This window comes from Falco punctatus, assembly GCF_963210335.1.
Source record: "Falco punctatus genome assembly, chromosome: 14".
NCBI classification, from domain to species: Eukaryota; Metazoa; Chordata; class Aves; order Falconiformes; family Falconidae; genus Falco; species Falco punctatus.
In genome coordinates, this window is record NC_137594.1 from 1,829,906 (window position 1) to 1,847,503 (window position 17,598).

The 17,598-nt window shown below is 66.3% G+C and overlaps 2 protein-coding genes across 3 annotated transcripts; both read right to left on the bottom strand.

Moving 5' to 3' along the window:
• Positions 1-1,948: 1,948 nt before the first annotated feature.
• Positions 1,949-10,853, bottom strand: CDH1 (cadherin 1). Of its 2 annotated transcripts, XM_080364806.1 has the most exons (16): positions 10,571-10,853; positions 10,372-10,486; positions 6,028-6,248; positions 5,787-5,918; positions 5,549-5,704; positions 5,333-5,477; positions 5,029-5,201; positions 4,508-4,636; positions 4,199-4,384; positions 3,869-4,113; positions 3,622-3,764; positions 3,284-3,508; positions 2,814-3,035; positions 2,601-2,731; positions 2,313-2,456; positions 1,949-2,164 (listed from the first exon to the last, which is right to left on the bottom strand). In XM_080364806.1, exons 1-16 carry the CDS (start codon positions 10,625-10,627, stop codon positions 1,952-1,954), a joined length of 2,637 nt encoding a protein of 878 aa, XP_080220932.1. In that variant the 5' UTR covers positions 10,628-10,853; the 3' UTR covers positions 1,949-1,951. The 2 variants fall into 2 exon arrangements, with proteins under 2 accessions (XP_080220932.1, XP_080220931.1); XM_080364805.1 differs by having other exon boundaries at positions 10,372-10,853.
• A 287-nt stretch (positions 10,854-11,140) lies between these two features.
• On the bottom strand, positions 11,141-17,515 carry LOC308053520 (B-cadherin-like; the record flags this gene model as incomplete). Its single annotated transcript, XM_080364839.1, has 15 exons — positions 11,141-12,122; positions 12,240-12,386; positions 12,474-12,604; positions 12,709-12,927; positions 13,028-13,255; positions 13,457-13,599; positions 13,677-13,921; positions 14,004-14,189; positions 14,276-14,404; positions 14,482-14,657; positions 14,799-14,943; positions 15,026-15,181; positions 15,331-15,441; positions 15,520-15,683; positions 16,918-17,515. 15 exons carry the CDS (start codon positions 17,513-17,515, stop codon positions 11,910-11,912), a joined length of 2,991 nt encoding a protein of 996 aa, XP_080220965.1. The 3' UTR covers positions 11,141-11,909.
• Between the last annotated feature and the right edge of the window lie 83 nt (positions 17,516-17,598).

The window sequence follows — 17,598 nt, forward strand, 5'->3', positions numbered from 1 at the left end:
GGCCGCCGCTGCCCGCCCCGGTGTAGTCGGAGGTAGCAAGGCACGGCAGCGAGTGCAGCCCTCGGTCACGCTAGCTCAGGAGCTCGTGTTCTCCTCGCCGGTGGAGCGCAGGGGACACGGCTGGCTCCTACCCAGCCAGGCCAGGCCTGACCTGACCTGGCAGCGGGGTGTGAGGCCGGCCGTGTAGGCCCCTATCCCAGCCGGCTCCCCACAGGGCTCAACAGCACCAGCCCCTCTGGCAGGTCAGGTACTTCGGGAGAGCTCCCACCCCAAGGCTCACCCCTGTGCTGAGCATGAGCTCTAGCTGAATCCAGCAAAAGTTAGCAGCTTCCAGAAAGAAACGAGCAATTCCATCTACAAAGGCTGAGCCCAAAGCCATCTGCAGATCACACTCAGCATGTGGAGACAGCGGTGTGCAAGATGGGCATTACTGCCTGCTCTCAGGGTCAGTGGCCAGACCTACCTTTGGAACAGGCAGCTTACGTGCGTGTTGCAAAGACCGTCAGTTAGCAATTTGCTTGTCCAAGACTGTAACAAGGCAGGATGACTGAATTCTAAGCTGCTGCATGTTTGAAAGCCTTCAAGGACTGCAGGGCGTGTTACTCTTCTGTGTTTCCTTACCAGGCAGGGCCTCTGAGGTGAGGTCACAGCAATTACAGGCTTGGACAAACATCAGTGATCCCACAGGCTTGCTAACAGCCTCGGCTCTGCTGTGTGGCCCTTGCAGGTCAGTGGGGCAGGGCATTGGGCCAGGCTTTGCGCACACATGGCCACCATCGTAAGGCGGCACAAGCCCAGTTTTCACGCCACACCTTGCTCTTCTTTCCCTAGGGCCTGTCCAGGTAGACTCAGTGCAAGGCAAAACCCTGCCCTGCTGTTAACTGCCAGCCCTGCCTCCTCACGGCCCCTGATGATGGGAAAACACGTGCTCCAGTATGGATCCGTTCCTGTTACACAGCACTGGGCATTTGCCATCTGCACTTTGGAGGCAGCAGCAGCCACAACTACACCGAGGAATTGCTCTTTGCAGGGCAGGCCAGCCTCTAAGCACAGACACACAGAGTGAAACCAGCAGAGCTGCAGACAGTGAAAAGGGGTTTTGGTTTTCTTAAAACAATTTATTATTTCAATTTTATATAAAAACCGTGCAATCAATTAACTCTAGATCATTGCTCGTTTCCTAGCACATCAGACCCTTTTCCCATGACAAAAAATACAAACAATGACAACAGCTAAACACAGAGTTCAGAATTTCAGTAAAGCCATTTGATTTCCGAAAGTGTCTTTCATTGACTGCACAATAATTACACCTGGCATGACACAGGAGGAAATCATATCATAATCTGGGATACAGAAAAATAGAAATCTGCCTGTATGTATATTATAAAATGTAATTCCCTCACGTATAGCATGTGATGGCACATCTTTGGTCTGCATTTATTGATCACCTCGCCCCACTTTGGCAGAGGCATGGTGCCCACCACCCCACTTCTCTGGCACCAGGTTCATGATCCGAGCATGGCAGCAGGTCAGTGGTTGTGTCGGGGCTGGGAGCACGAGGTATTTCGGAGTGCCAGAGAAACCCTTTTTTCCCCTGCGGCAAAGGGAGGAAGGCGGCGGGGGGCCTGTCCCTGCCAGGGAAGAGGAGCTGATCCTGGCCCACACAGCCAGGAGCACCTCGGCTCCAGGACGGGGAACAGACCAAATGGCTCCATGCCCTGCCTGGAGCTGAGGAGAGACAGGAAACACACAGGCTCCTTAACCTCCCCCCTAGCCCTGGTGACCCCAAGCTTTCCCTATGCTGAACAAGAGGGATGTGGACACCAGGTTGAGGGAATGTGGAGGGGGGTTGGCCGCCCCCCAGGCAAAGAGCAACATGACTCTGCTGGGGTGAAACGAGGTGAGCCACCTGCAACGGGTGGCTGCCAGCCGGGCCGGGGCCAGGGGGGTCCTAGTCGTCGTCCTCCCCGCCGCCGTAGAGGTCTGCCAGCTTCCTGAAGCGGCTGCCCCAGTCGTTGAGGTAGTCGTAGTCCTGGTCGCGGTCGGAGGCAGAGGAGTTGAGGGAGCTGAGCGAGGTGGCCTCTGAGCCGCTGCCCTCGTAGTCAAACACCAGCAGGGAGTCGTAGGGGGGGGCCGTGGGGTCCGTGTCTGCCGCCTTCAGGTTCTGGGTGGGGGGCAGAGGGGTCAGTGCCTGTCCCCCCCCCCCAGGCTGGGGACACTGCCGGCTGGCGGTGTCCTGATGGTGCCCGCATGGATGGGGGTTCCACCCCTCCCAGTCCCCTCCCAGAGCACTGTGTGGGGCTGGGGCTCACCTCATCGATGAAATTCCCGATCTCGTCAGGATTGGCAGGCCGGGGCCGGTACTGGGGGGCAGTCATCAGTGGAGGGGCCACATCATTGCGGATCACCTCGGGGCGGGCATCCAGGCCCCGGTGCAGCTGGCTCAGGTCATAGTCCTGCATGGGGACAGAGTGGGGGAACATGGGGAAACAACGCTTAAGGATGGGCACGAGCACTGCTACACTGGGACCTGGAGTGTGAAGGAGGAGAGTGCCACAGAGACCTGGCGGGCAGGGTCCAGCCTGGCACAGTCGTCTCACCTGGTCCTCCTCACCACCACCCTCCTCGTCGTAGTGGTAGACGTTGTCCCGCATGTCATCCTCAGGTGGGAGCAGTGGCTCCTTCACCACCCTCCTGCGCCTGGCAAAGAGCAGCAGCAGCAGCAGCAGGACTGCAAGCAGAGTGCACCGGCGTCAGGGCAGCAGGGTGAGGGTGGCTCCAGCCCCGTCCCATCCCCATCCTGTGGTACTCACTCAGCAGCACCAGGATGCCACCCAGGATGCCCAGGATGGTGGGGATGCCCACGCCACTAGCAATGTACGCTCGCCGCTCACAGTTTTTGGCTGGACCTTCACAGTCGCACACCTGGGCTTTGACTGGCGTCACCTGCACCTTGCCCTGGCCATCCGTCAGCTTCAGGAAGATGCTGTACTCCCCCGGCTCCAGCTGCTTCACCAGCTTCAGCACCAGCAGGTCTTGCACCAGAGAGAGGAGCTGGGCTCAGAGACAGGTCCCCCCTCCTCGGTTTGGGGACACCCTCGGCACCAGTGCAGAGCTTTGCATGTGGCAGTTCCCCAACCTGATGCCCATCATGGGGGCCAGCACCAGCTGCGCTTGGGGGAGCACAGAAAGCCAAGGGGACCTGGGATCTGGCCCTTGCTCGGTGTCTCCTCACCACCCCATGCTGAGGGTGGGTGGCCAGGCCAGACTAGGTGGCACTTACCTTGTTCAATCACCCTGACAGTCCAGTTGGCACCAGAGCCGTGCTCCAGCGCTGCTTGGAAGGGGTAGGTGTTGGGGGGCAGGTCCTTGTCGACAATGTTCAGCGTCTGCTCCTCAGGCTGCCGGTTGCAGATGTCAAAGATCCGGGGCTCTGGCATGGGCCCATTGTCGTTCACATCCTGGAGGAGAAGGAGCAGCGTCCCTGTGCCAGTGGCATCCGGCGACCCTGCAGGACCAGGGGTTAGCAAGGCACCTCGGGAGGGAGTCCTGGCCCCTGCCTCAGCACACGGGCAGGCAGCAACAGCCCCTTCCCAAAGGGCAAGGCAGGGCGCTCCTCACCACTGTCCACCGCCAGGACAATGGCCTTGTAGGTGCTGTTGATGGCGTGCATTGACTCCCGGTCCAGCGGCTGGGCTGCCGTGACGATGCCGTTCTCAGGGTCGATGGCCAGCCACCCCGCGGGGTCACTGCCCATGCGGTACCTGGAACACGCGAGGGTTCAGCAGGAGGGATGCAGCGTGTGGCACAGTGCAGCCCTTCGGGCACCGCAGCATGCCCCCCCCACCCCCAACACCCCCCCACTCACGTGATTTTCTGCCTCTGATCCTTGTCCGGGTCCTGGGCAGTGTAGGAGGTGACCTGGTGCCCCAGTGGCAGATCCTCCATCACCTCCACCCTCTTAACTGGGGGCACGAAAACAGGGGCTTCATTCACATCTCCAACCAACACCAGGACACTGGCTGTGGAGAGCGGCAGGGGCACGGTGAAGGGGACGGCATTCTCCACTGTCACCACGAGGTTATACCGGCTTCTGGTCTCGTAATCCAGGCCCTGGAGGGGGGCAGGAGAGAGGAGCTGGGTAGCACTGGCAGGGAGGCAGCTGGTGCCAGGGCGGCTGTGCAGCAGCAGGACCCACCTTGGCGGTTTTCAGGATGCCATCGTTGGTTTTGGGGTCGGTGGTGATGCTGAAGTCACCATCCTGGTCTCCGCTCTTGATGCGGTAGACAGCTTGCCAGGCAGGGGAGCCCTGCATGTCCCCGTCCATCACGTGCAGCCGGGCCACTACCACCCCCACCTCATTTTCATTCACCATCCCCTCATACTGCAAGAGAGGGGACAGGGATGGTCACCCGCACGGTCCTGGGCACCACCATGGGGTGGGTGCAGGGGCTCGTGCCGTGGTGGCCCGGCGAGGGCAGTGGCTCGCAGGAGCTGGCTCGGGTACCGAGGTGGGGTTGAAGATGGGAGGGTTGTCGTTTGCGTCGGTGACTTCCACGATGGCGGTGGCAGTGTTGGTCAGGCCACTGCCCTCCTGGTCCGCAGCCTGGATGATCAGTGTGTAGTTGGGAGTGGTCTACAAGTCAAAATCACCATGGTTAGGGCAGGGGTAGGGTCCAGCATGTCCCCCTTCTCTAGGGGGGACATCACCTGCCGGCTCTTCCACCCTTCTCCAGTCGTGGTATTCATCACCAGCACAGACACTTGCCAGCGTCCCCACTGCCCACCCAAACGACTGGGAGTCCACCCGCCCCCGGGACTCAGCACAGCTGGGGGCCCCTGCAATGTCCCTAGCGCAGATCCCAAATGGACTTGGGGCTGCAGACACCCCAGAGCAGGGCAGTGACCCAGGGATGGCAAATCCCCAGACTGGCCCAGACCCTGGGGCTCCAGCATCCCTGGCTCCCCACGGCAAGTCCCACTGCAGAGCTGGTGCACAGTCCCCTGAGACACAGCGAGGGTTCCCACCTCTCGGTCCAGCCCGGTGCCAATGACACTGATGATGCCCTTCTCCGGGTCAATGGTGAACATCCGTTGCGCACTCTTGGGCTCCTCGCTGAGGATGGAGTAGTTGATGATGCCGTTGTTCACATTGACCCCATCATCTGCATCTGTGGCGTTCACGGTCATCACAGATGTGCCTGGACACAGAGACAAGCAGGGGGGATTTTACTCATCAGACGAAACCAGCTGGACACCCTGGCACAGCTCCGGCTCAGCGCCCTGCGTGGGCCCAGCCACAGGGCCCACGGCAAGCCAGTCCCCCACGCACCCGGCTTTGCGTTCTCCTCAATATAGCCAACAAAGACTTGCTTGGTGAAGATGGGCCGGTTGTCATTCTGGTCTGTGACGGTGATGATGATCTCCATGGGGTCCTCCACAGGCTGCCCGTTGGCCGACACGGCGTGGGAGAAGAGCTGCGAGGGGCACCGTCAGCCCATGTGCGGCCCCAGGGACCATCCCCTCCCCATCCCGGCCCCCCACTCACGACGTATTTATCGATCTCCTCCCGGTCCAGCGGCTTCGTCACCTCCAGCCACCCCGTCTCCCGCTCAATGGTGAAGACGCCCACGGGGGGTGTGTCCGCCCCCTGCCCCGTGATGCTGTAGAAAACTGTGGTCTCCTTGTCCTTGTTGGATTTGATCTGGCAGCACGGCAGAAGGGGGGGTTAGGGGGGTCCCAGTGCTCTGGGGACCCCCCCTGCCCTGCGCCCCGATCCCCTGTACCTGCACCAGCTTCTTGGGGAAGGGTCCCCGCTCGTTCTCGGGGCAGTTGATGGGGGGGATGACCCAGTCCCTCTTCTGCCGCTGGAGGCCATGGCGGTGCTTAGGGAAGACCAGCACGTCAGGCGCTGCGTCCTGCAGGGAGAGCAGCTCAGCTCAGTGCCAGCACCTCGCCAAACCTTCTGCACAACCTGCCCTGGGGGGGGGGGGTGCAGCGACTCCAGGGAGAGGAGCTGCACTTTACCTGGTGCTGGTGGAGGCGATGATGCCACCACCTGCGCAGGGTCACCCTGGTCGAATGCTTCTTGCCCAAGATGTCCCATGCGTAGACAGAGAAGCTGATCTCCTGCCGCTGGAGCTGCAGGGGCCGGGTTGCAGAAATGACACCATCCCTGCTCACCCTGAAGTGTGTGTCATCCGAGAGGTACATGGCACGCTGCTGCTCACCACAGTTCACAAAGCTCACTGGGGACAGGGAGAGTGAGTGGGCAGGGGGCTCCTGGTGCTGCCCGGGGGGGAGCTGGTGAGGGCAGGGCAGGAAGCCAGACACCATGGGACAGGCAGGCAGCAGAGCAGGAGGGCGCAGGACAGTGCATGGGCATGGGCACATGCATGATGGCCACAGCTTGGAGGCTCGGGGGGACCGTGGGGTCACAGGTGCAGTGGGGACACAGCATGCACAGTGCCACATGCCCTACCAGGATCCCATCCTGGGCACGAGCAGGGTGTATGGCATGACACACAGTGCATCCCTGCTGTGGCTTTGGTGCAGGACACGGCACAGCACAACCTGCCGTGCTGTGGGATCCCTGGCAGCCTGTGACAACGGGGCAAATGGCACTCAGCACAGCGTGTCCCCGCTGTGTGGAGCACATCCCCGCACACGGCACTGTGCACAGCCCATCTCTGCACATGGCACATCCCTGCCATGCAGCACATCCCCATGCATGGTGCATCCCTGTGGCACAGCACATCCCCACATGTGGCACAACACATCCCCACATGTGGCATGTCACTGTGCCACGCCTGTGGCAGTGGGTACTGCTGCTCTGGCTGCTTTTCAAATAAAAACAAGGGCAGCATGGCAGCACCCACTCACCTGCGCTGGCACCCAGTGCCCCGGCAGCCGGGCCAGGGGGGGCCATGTGTGTTGCCAGGGATGATCCACAGGGCACTGCAGGCTGGTGGGTTACGGTGCCCCAGTGCCTGAGGACCCATGTGGGGTCCCTGAGCCCCCACACGTCTGGGGACCATGGCCACATGTCTGCAGCAGGGACAGCCCAGGCTGCAACCCACTGCAGGAGGGGAACCCGTGGGGCTGAAAGGTACTGGCCCCAGTGCACCCATGGTGCTGGGTGACAGCTGGGGCACTCAACCTGCCCAGGCACCCTTTGGGACCTCCGACACCTCTGCTGCAGGGAGGCCCCAGGGACAGCAGGCACCCACCACTGACTAGGACAAACAGTGTCCTGGTGTCACCAGCTTGGCACTCTGCTGGGGCACAGTATGAGCCAGGACCAGCACACGGGGGCCATGGCCAGCCCGGGGGGAGGCTGCGAGCAGCGCAGCGGCAGTCAGCAGGCATCACATGAGCGGGTGCCTCGCTGCCGGGATCGGGATCTCCTGAACAAACACCCTTTGTCTGCGAGATGGTTTGTTTGAACTAGCAGCACCCGGGCTGGGGTCCCTGCCAGCGCTGCCGCCACCGGCCCTGGCGTGACCCACACCGTGCAGAGTGGGTGCCGGGGCTGTGCCACAGGAAGGCAACGTGCCTGGGGTGGGAGGCAGCGAGCACGCCCGAACGCCGGGCACGAGGCCACTGCTGGGGCTGGTGCTGCCGTTGCTGGTCCCGCTGCCCTTACGTCAGCCCACTTGCAGCCCAGGAATTCGGAGGTGCCGGCAGGATGGAGGCAGGTGGGGAGCGATTGCCAGGCCCTGGGCTGGGGGCTGCCCCCCCTGCCCACCACAGTGCTCCCAACCCAGCCCAGGCAGCCAGGGAGGACCCGCCAGCACGATGCCAGCCCAGCTCAGCCCCACGGTGGGACCCCCGGCAAAGGCTGTGGGCCAGGGGAGCCGGTGGGGCTGGCTGGGCAGGAACGTGCCAGGGCAGGCCGGGTGCTGCCGCAGCGGGGGCCGGCGGTGGGGAGAGGCACCCCAGCACCTGTGGGCACAGGCACAGTACTTGGCACTTGGGACCTGGCACCGTGCCGGATGGGAGCAGCGAGTGGGCAGTGCTCAGCCCCCAGCCCCTCACTGGGTGCAGTGAGTGCTCGGCGCTCAGCCCCACGCCAAATAGGTGCAAGGAGCACTCAGCGCCCGCCCGCTCCCCCCCTTCCCACCTGGCCGTGCACAACCTGTTTTTCCAGTGGTTCCAGCTCCTCAGTTGAAGGAAAGCCTTCTGTAACCCTCCCCTCCCCGGGGCTGGCAGCCGGGGGGCCCCTCTCCTCCCCTCCTGCAGAGGGGCAGGAGGCCAGAAGAGCTGGATGGGGGTCCCTTGGAGGGGTCCCCCCTTCCAGACCCTCGCCACCACCCACGGGGCACTGGGGCAGCCAGACCCTGCGTTACCAGACTACCAACCAGGGCAGAGGGATGAGACCCTGCACCGGGATGGGGACCGGAGCAGCCCACCAAGCCACCCTGCGTCCCATGGTGTCTCACCAGGGCTGGGCACAGACTGACTCACGGGCAGAGCTGTGGCAATGCTACCACCCTCTGCTGCCGGCTGTCACCACCCCGGTGGTGCCTGGTCTGCGTGGGTTGTGCAAGCACGGCAGTTCCGGGGTGCAAGCTGGCGACGGGGGGTGGGTCACGTCAGCCTGTGGGCAGCCAGGGCAAAGGTGCTGCGAGCGCCGCATCCTGTGAGCGCGCCCACTGACGTCACCCAAGTTTCGCTGTGACTTCAGACTTGAGGTTCCCCCACCCAGGGCTGACAGGGAAGCGTCCCAGCCCCTGCCATGGCCTGCAGGGCCCTGCCACCCCAGAGACCCCCACTGCCACCCCAAAGACCCCACCACCACCCGCTGAGCAGAGCTGCAGGGTCCTGGCCCAGCCCCGGGGACGCCGCAACCCCCACGCAGGTGTTCGTCTCCCCAGCCCCAGCGCTGTGCAGGGCCTGTCCTGACCTGCTGGAGGGAAAACACTGCGCTCAACTCATCAGCCTAATTACAGGCCAGCTCGTCAGCCCACCCTCACTGCAGCCTGGTTGCGGGCTTTGGCGTGCTGTGTGGCATGGCATTGCCAAGCACCCACCACACTTGTCCACCTTCATGGCAGGGCATCACCATGGTATGGCCGGGCATCACCAGGCTGGCACACGACCCATATGAGCAGACATCTTCCCTCCTCCCACACCCCGTTTCCACCCAGGACCCAAAACTGGAAGTGCTGGTGGTGGGATGAGGAATTTCCAGCAGGTTGCGGCTCTGGGGACCAGCCCTAAGCGGTGAGGAGACGCTGAGGCCTTGTGGCTGCCCATCACCCTGATGTTGGGCACTGCTCCAATGGAGACCAGGGCTACTGCAGCTTTGTTAATGATCAACCAGAAAGCTAACAAACCGGCAATTCCTGAGGTGTGGGGCAGGGTCCAGCTCCCAGCTGCATACCCGCAGCCCAGGCGAAGCCCTTCTGCCACCGGGGGGGTTTAGGAGCCCCCAGTGTGGTGCTCTGCACTCCCAGCCATGCGCCCGCCCCAGCTGCCCCCGGCAGACCATGGTGCCAGCACCACCATCAACCATGGCGACACCCCCAGTGCTGCCCTGGGAGCCTGCATCCAGCCACCGTGTGGCCTCCCAGCACCCATGGGTTGGGGGGTGGGATGCACAGGGCACCCCAAAGCGGCAGCAGGTCCCCAGCACCCGCTTCCCTGGCGCCTCCCTGTGCACCCAGAGCCGGCAGCACCCCAGCACATGGCTGCCATGGCTCGGTGTGCGGTTGGCAACCCAGGCTGGGGCCCAGCCCGGCACAGCCACGCAGGCAGAGCTCACTGCCGGCACCCACCGCAGTGAGACGGGGCTTTTACGCTGGCATGGCGAGACACCACCGTCCCCACGCCGAAGGCTGCCCGGGGAACCTGCACTGGCTGCGAAGGGCAGGTGTTTGACCCTGCAAACCCAGGGTGCTGGGTCCCCACGGCCAGGCGAGGTGTGGGGCAGGACCAGGACGGTGCCAGTGTGGCCCCATGCTCCAGCACGCCGGCCCCAACAGGCCTGTGCCGCCTGAGTCAGCACCGCCCGCACCGGCGCACCCAGGGAGAGGCACCCGCTGCCCCCGCGCCGCACCACCGTCCCGCCGCCATGGGAGCACGGGCACCCACGCTGCCCCAGCCCCTTGCCGCGGCTGTGTCCGCAAGTGCCACCTGTGGCAGTGTGCACCCAGCCTGTCCCCACTGCTGTGGGGCCAGCCCCATGGCCCTGTCTCCACAGCCACCCACAGTGTCAGGTGGAGAGCGTCCCCATCGCCACCCCGGCACCACGCAGGCACGGAACCACGGCTTCGTCCACCGTTGCCAAATCCAGCGCCGTGCACCCAGCCCATCCCCAGGACCACCCCAGTGCCACGCGCCTGTCCGTCCCCACGCTCCCCGCCTTACCTCGCCCCAGCACCTGCCCCGCCACCACGCTGTCCCGGGGCACCGTGAGGTTGAAGGTCTCCGCGGTGAAGCCGGGCTGGCACGGCACGAACTGCTCACACAGCCGGTGGTCGGCCTGCCCGGAGAGAGGGGTCAGTCCCGGGCAGGGTCCCGCCGTCCCGGGTCCCGCCGTCCCGGGTCCCGCTGTCCCGTCCCTCACCTGGAGCAGGAGCAGGAGGAGGCAGAGCGGGGCCACGCAGCCCCCCCACCGCCCCATGGCTCGGTGCCGCTGCCGGTGCTGCTGTCGGTGCCGGAGTGATCGGGGCGCTGCCCCCGCCGAGCCGCAGGTGGATCCCGATCCCGATCTCGGTCCTGGGCCCGGGCCCGGTCCCGCCTGCAGGTGCCGGCCCCCACCCCGGGAACCGCCCCGTCGCGCTCCGCCCCGACGGGAGGCGGCACCGCCCCGCCCGCCCCCGGACCCCGGTACCTCCGGTAACCCCGTGCCCCGGGAGCCCCGTCGGTGCCGGTGAGTGCCCGGAGCCAGGAGCGACCCGGGACGCACCCACCCCACGGCCCCGGGGGGGGCAAACGCCCCCCCGGGTGCTGCAGGCCCCGGCCCCGCCAGGACCCCTCCTTGTCCCCACACACGGGACGGCCGGGGTGTCCCCACGGCACGGAGAAACCGGCAGGGACCCCCGCTGCCACCGGCCGCCCCACGGGACTGAGCCCGGGGCTGGTGGGAAGCGCCCGGTGCTGGGGATGTCCCGGGCTGAGCCCCCGGCCGGGGGCGGGCAGGGGGCTGCCCCCTGCCCACGTACAGCAGTAGAGCCCGCGGCCCCCCCGGTGGAGGGATTTATGGCTGGTAGCTGCGTGGCCGGGGTCCTCCATGGCCGGGGGCTGCCCCGCAAGGGGCGATGGTCACCTCGGGGGGGAAAGCTGCAGGGGTCAGGGCTCCAGCACGGGGGGGAACTGCAAAGTCAAGGGTGGGTTGTCCCCACAAATGCCCGGTGCCACGGGTGCTGCTCCCACAGTGCAAAGGGTGGGGGGCTCAGTGCCCTGCCGATGCTCACCCGCACTGGCACCGCACCCTGCAGGGACAGGGACACGCTGGGGGGGCCCCGCTGTTGGGGGGCCACGGGCACTGTCCCCGGGACAGGTGGTGCTACCATCGTGCCCACAGGCACCACACATGTGGGGAAGGACTACTGCGGGCAAGGGGCTGGGGGGGCACAGTGGGGCTGGGGTCAGCACCAACGCCCAGGGCGGGCAGCAGCTCCTGGCTCCCCCTCGGCTAGGGCACAAAGCCATGCAGAAGCTGGAGCATCTAAAAAAAGCCACCACATCCTTTATTAAAACTTACACCAGCACCTGCTCACCTCGTCCGTAGCATCACACTACCTTTATTTCATACATTTAAAAAATAAAAATAAAAAAAAAAAAAAGAAGAAGAAAAACAGAGAGGAAGGCGAGGGGGCTGCCGCTGGGGAGGGGGCACAGCAGGACGGGGCAGCCCCAAGGCACAGGCAGCGGTAAGGCATGGGGCAGGGGGAAGAGGGGTCCTAGTCGTTGTCCTCCCCGCCGCCGTAGAGGTCTGCCAGCTTCCTGAAGCGGCTGCCCCAGTCGTTGAGGTAGTCGTAGTCCTGGTCGCGGTCGGAGGCAGAGGAGTTGAGGGAGCTGAGCGAGGTGGCCTCTGAGCCGCTGCCCTCGTAGTCAAACACCAGCAGGGAGTCGTAGGGGGGGGCCGTGGGGTCCGTGTCTGCCGCCTTCAGGTTCTGGGTGGGGGGCAGAGGGGTCAGTGCCTGTCCCCCCCCCCCAGGCTGGGGACACTGCACGGGTGTGGGGGACAGCACCAAACCACCACCCCGGTCCCCACGCAGGCTGGGGCTCACCTCCTCGATGAAGGTGCCGATGTCGTCGGGGTTGGCGGGTCGGGGCCGGTACTGGGGGGCCGGCAGGAGGGTGGGGGCCACGTCATTGCGGAGCAGCACCTCGGGGCGGGCGTCCAGGCCCCGGTGCAGCTGTCGCAGGTCGTAGTCCTGGGGGGGACATGGACACACAAACATTGGGGAGGGGGGGCAGGGTCAGGCTGCCCGTACCGGCACCAGCCCCCACAGTGCACCCACCTGGTCCTCCTCCCCGCCACCCTCCTCTCCATAGTAAAAGACATTGTCCCGTGTGTCGTCCTCGGGCAGCAGCAGCGGCTCCTTCGTCACCTTCCTCCTCCTCATGAAGAGCAGCAGCAGCAGCAGCATGACTGGGGGGAGGAGCAGTGGCGTCAGCAGGGTCGTACCCCCTGGGCTCTGCCCCACAGCAGGGTGCAGCCCCGCAGCACCAGGACCCCCCGGACCCCCCACTCACGCAGCAAGGCCAGGAGAGCGCCCAGGGCAGCGAGGACGAAGGGCAGGCCAGTGGCAGGCTGGGATCTCTGGGGACAGCTCTGTGTTGGCCCCTCACAGTCACAGACCCGCGCGGTGATGACTGTGAGCTGGGCTTTGCCCGGCCGGTCCAGGAGCCGCAGGTAGACACTGTAGAGATCTGGCTCCAGCGGTGCCACTAGCCGCAGGGTGACTGTGTCACCTGCATGAGATGGGCGGCTCATAGCGGAGGACACACTGGTAACACCACCACAGCACAGCCTGTCTCACGCTGAACATCCGCTCCCCTCCCCCGACATTACCTTCGCCACCACCGACCTCCGCGGCCCAGCTGTCCCCAGAGCCATGGGTGAGCTCTGCACGAAAGGGGCTGGTGTTGGGGGGCAGGTCCCGGTCGGTGATGGTGAGGACCTGGGGCTGGGGGCTGCGGTTGCAGACGGTGATGTCCCGGGGCTCGGCCTCGGGGCCGTGGTCATTGACGTCCAGCAGGGTGAGGAGCAGGGTGCCGGTGCCTGTGGCGGGCGGCAAGCCTGCAGGGAGGAGCGACCCTGGAGGGGGGATCCTCCAAAACCAGGCCCCTCCTGGGGACAGGGATGCCCGGAGCAGGGGAGGACATGACAGGCAGCCCCTGGCACTGCTCTGTGCTGGAGCCAGGATGTGGTTCCCAGTGATGGCAGCACACGTCCCTCACGCGGGAAAGGGGGAACAATGGCCCCTTTCATGGCCCTCACCATCGTCCACGGCCAGCAGTATGGCGGTGTAGGTGCTGTTCTTGGTGAAGGGGGACTCGCGGTCCAGGTGGTCCCGTGCCATCACGAGGCCGTTCTCAGGGTGCACGGTCAGCCAGCCCGCCGGGTCATGCCCCACCAGGTACCTGGGGGGCAGAGGGGAGCTGGTGCCATGGCAAGGGGTAGCGGGGACTCCCTAGACCTCAACCCCAGCCCTACTCACTTGATCCTTTGCCCCTGGCCTTTGTCAGGGTCCTGGGCCATGCAGGAGGCAAGGGTCTGCCCTGGCGGCATGTCCTCGGGCACCTGGGCAAGCTGCACCAGCGGATCGAAGACAGGTGCCTCGTTGACATCCTCCACGTTGACAGTCACCGTGGCGGTGGCTGTAGGCAGCTTCACGGCAAAGGGGGCCTCGTTGGCCACAACCACGTGGAGCACAAACTGCTTCTTGGCCTCATAGTTCAGACCCTAGGAGAGGGAAGGAGACAGGCAGCACTGCGTCATGGGCTGCAAGGTGGGACACAGTGGACACGCACGGACACACACACACCTTGATGGTGCGGAGGACACCCTCATTGCTGGTGGGGTCCGTGGTGATGGTGAAGACACCTCCCTCATTGCCGCGCAGGATGGAGTAGATGGCTCGCCACGCCGGCGTGTTCGGCTCATCCAGGTCAGTGGCAGCCAGCCGGGCCACCTCCCGCCCAGCCTCGTTCTCCGGCACGGCCGCCTCGTACTGTGGTTTGGAGGCACCATCAGCACCACAGCCCGCCGGGCACCAGCCCATGGGGAGAGGGTCCTGCCGGGGGGACCCCACGTTACCGTTTTAGGGTCAAATTCAGGGGCGTTGTCATTGATGTCTGCGATCTCGATCACTGCCAGTGCTGTCGTGGTCAGCCCGTCGCCATCCAGGTCAGCCGCCTGCACTGTCAGCGTGTACTCCCGCACACGCTGCGGTGGACAGAGACACTATGTCAGCCCCCTGCTCGGGGCTGGGGCCGCCCACCCTGCAGTGCCACAGAGCCCACCTCCCGGTCAAGGCCACTGGCGATGACGCTGAGGGCGCCGGTGGCCCTGTTGACGGTGAACATGTGGGGATGTGGCTCCCGTGGCTCCTGGCTGAGGATGGAGTAGGCGATGACACCGTTGTAGGTCTCCACTGCGTCATCTGCATCCGTGGCGGTCACCTGCATCACAGAGGTGCCTGGGGATGGGGATGTCCTGGTGAGTGGGGTGCAGGGGGGGATGACAGAGCACCCATATCCCCCATGGGGACGGTCCCAGGGCTCTCCCCAAGGGACGTGGCCAGTGGGAGGCAGAGCTTCACCGTGGCACAGGCTCCTACCCGGCAAAGCGCCCTCTGGCACGGAGCCCCTGAAGATCTCCTGTGTGAACTGGGGCTTGTTGTCATTTTGGTCTGTCACCGTGACTATGATCTCCATCGGCTCCTCCACCGGTTTGCCATTCTCAGACACGGCATGGGAGAAGAGCTGTGGGGTAGAGGGGTGAGCAGGCGTAGCAGTGCAGCATGCTGGCACAGCGCCGCACCGGCGTCCCCTGGCAGGGACCTACGTGATACTTATCGATGCGCTCCCGGTCCAGCGGCTGCGTCACCTTCATCCAGCCTGACTCCTTCTCTATGGTGAAGATGCCCTCAGGGGGGGCGTCTGCCCCTTGCCCCGTGATGCTGTAGAAGATCTTGGTGTCCCTGTCCCGGTTGGATTTGATCTGGGAGCAGACGCGGGGAGGGGGCAGTCAGCAACCCACCCCCCCAGCAGCATCACACCCTGCCCCAACACAGGGGGGACAGACCCCTCCCCAGCACCTGCATCGGTGCCTGGGCCCCCACCCCCCTGTCCAGACCGAGCCCCCCATACCTGAACTAGCTTTTTGGGGAAGGGGCCCCTCTCGTTTTCAGGAACCTTGATGGGGGGGATCACCCAGTCCCGCTTCTGCCTCCTGGGAGCGGCACGAGCCCCATGGTGTTCCTGGGGGTGGGGGGGCAGGTGACCGTGCAGCCAGCCAGTGAGTTCGGGAGGGTTTGGGGGGCAGACAGGCAGCGTTACCTGGGGGGAGCGCCTGCTCCGCGCAAGAAGTGGGGCAGGGTCTGGCCGGCCAGCAGCACCCCGGGGGGGTACAGCGAGCACCCTGGCCACCCCAGGTGGTGCGGGGCCCCCATCCTTCTGCACCCCAACGTCAACGTCGGGCTCCTCGGTCCCACCGGGGCTAGCTGCAAGAGGGAGGGGGTCAGGGGCTGTGGGGGGACCCGTCCCGCAGCCCGTCATCGTGTGTCCGTCCCGCCGCCCCCCCCCAGCAGTCCCAGCACCCCCGGCCCCCCAGGCTCCAGCAGGTCGGGCGGGGGCTGCCGGGAGCGGCGCAGGAGCAGGCTGGAAGTTTCGGCTTTGTTTTGTAGATGACGGGGAAATTCCTGAACAGGCAGAGCCCTGCCCCGGCCTCCCACCCGGTGTGTCACCCCCCTCGGGGCTCCCAGCCGCCCATGGCCAGGGCATGGGGCTCAGCACAGCCCCCCCGCCCAGGACCACGCTGCATCGCCGGGGCTGGACACGGCCCAGAGGCAGGATTAGGGGATTATCGGGGCTCAGCCAGCTCCGGAGGCTGAGCGGCCGGGAGGACGGGCAGCGGGGCTGTGGGAGCCGGGGAGCGGGGTAAGGAGGGCTGTGCCCCACGGCTGCCCCACACCGCAGCAGCAGGAGCCCCGGGCATCCCCCAACCCCACTCCCCAGCCGCGGCACGGATTGCTGCTCCCTGCCGAGGGGCCGCCCGGGGTCAGGAGCCCCCCCCCCGTGCCCAGCCCGCCGGTGCCCCGGGCCCCATGCTGCCCACCGAGGGGGTCCCCAGCGGCGGGCCCGGCGGAGCGCTCCCCGAGAGGTGCTTTCCCTGCTCCGCGCCATAAGGCGAGCCCAGCCCCGCTGCCCCGGGGCACCCGCCGGCACCGGCGGCAGCAAGTCCCAGCCCAGCCCCGAGGCACCCACCCTGCGGGGACCCGACTCTGCCCCGGTGGGTGCCCCATGGCTGGGCCAGGGGCGCCGGTAGCGGCCAGCCCCCCGCCCCAACCTCCCGCTGCCGGGGGGCACCGGCAGCCCATCGCCCAGGGGGGCACAGCCCTGTAACGAGCCCCGGCCGCCCGGGGGAGCACAGCCCCACAGAGCACAGGAGCCCCGCCAGGCCCACGGCCCAGCTCCCCGGGAACCCCAACCGCCCCCACCCTCTGGGAACGCCGCCCCCCCCCCGAAAAGCACCGACCCCACGGCCCGGGGCGGGAAGGGGGGGGCACAGCCGGCCCCACAAGCCCGGGAGGAGCAAGGCGGGACCGAGCGCTGCAGCGAGGGGGGGGTCCCGCCGCCCCCAACCCCGCCCGTCCCACCGGCGCCCCGATCCCGGTGCGGGCCCAACTGCGCATCCCGGGGGGCCGGGCGGAGCCGCGCCCCGACGGCGCCGGTTACCTGGTGCCGGGAGCGGCCCGCGGCGCAGCCCCCGGGGGACACACGTCCGGGCCGGGGGGGCGGCGGCCGCCGGGAGGAGCGGGAGGAGAAGGAGGAGGATGATGAGGATGAAGAGCGGGCAGAGCCCGGAGCGCGGCCCCCGCATGGCCCGTCCGCTGCCGCCGCTGGTCACCGCCCGCCCCGCCCCGCCCCGCCCCGCCCGCCGCCGCCGCCGCCGCGGCGCGCTGGTTCCAGGTGAGGCGGCCGCGCAGGTACCGCCCCGGCCTGCGGCCCCCCCGCCCCGAGCCTCCGGGACCCCCGCCACGCCCCCCGCCCCCGGTGCCGCAGCCCGACCCCTGGGGACCCCCCGGGACGCCCCCCCCCCCGGACACCCAGCACCCAGCGGCACCGGCGGCTCTTCCGGCGCCTCCCGGCCCGCTGCCGGGGGGATCGGGGCGCTCATCCTGCCGGGGGTCCCGTCGGGCACCAGCCGCAGCATTGCCCCCCTTCCCGGCGCCCTGGGGGGGGGCACCCGGCCCTGGGCATTGCCCGGGGGCTGCAGCCCACTGGGTGTGGTGTCTCCAAGGGCCCAATGGATCCTCAGCACCCTGCGGTGCATGGGGCTGTTGAGGGGTGCCTGGAACCCACCACCACTGCCTCTGGGTGGGCTGGGCACCTGCGTGGGTCCCCCCGGGTGCCCTT

Coding starts and splice junctions, on each gene's coding strand:
- CDH1 (XM_080364805.1), bottom strand. CDS start 10,627: ATGGGGCGGTGGGGGGGCTGCGTGGCCCCGCTCTGCCTCCTCCTGCTC. Junction 5,705..5,786: donor TCCCCAAGAAGCTGGTGCAG/GTACAGGGGATC, acceptor CCGTGCTGCCAG/ATCAAATCCAACAAGGACAA. Junction 2,165..2,312: donor TCGGGAATTTCATCGATGAG/GTGAGCCCCAGC, acceptor CCCCCCACCCAG/AACCTGAAGGCGGCAGACAC.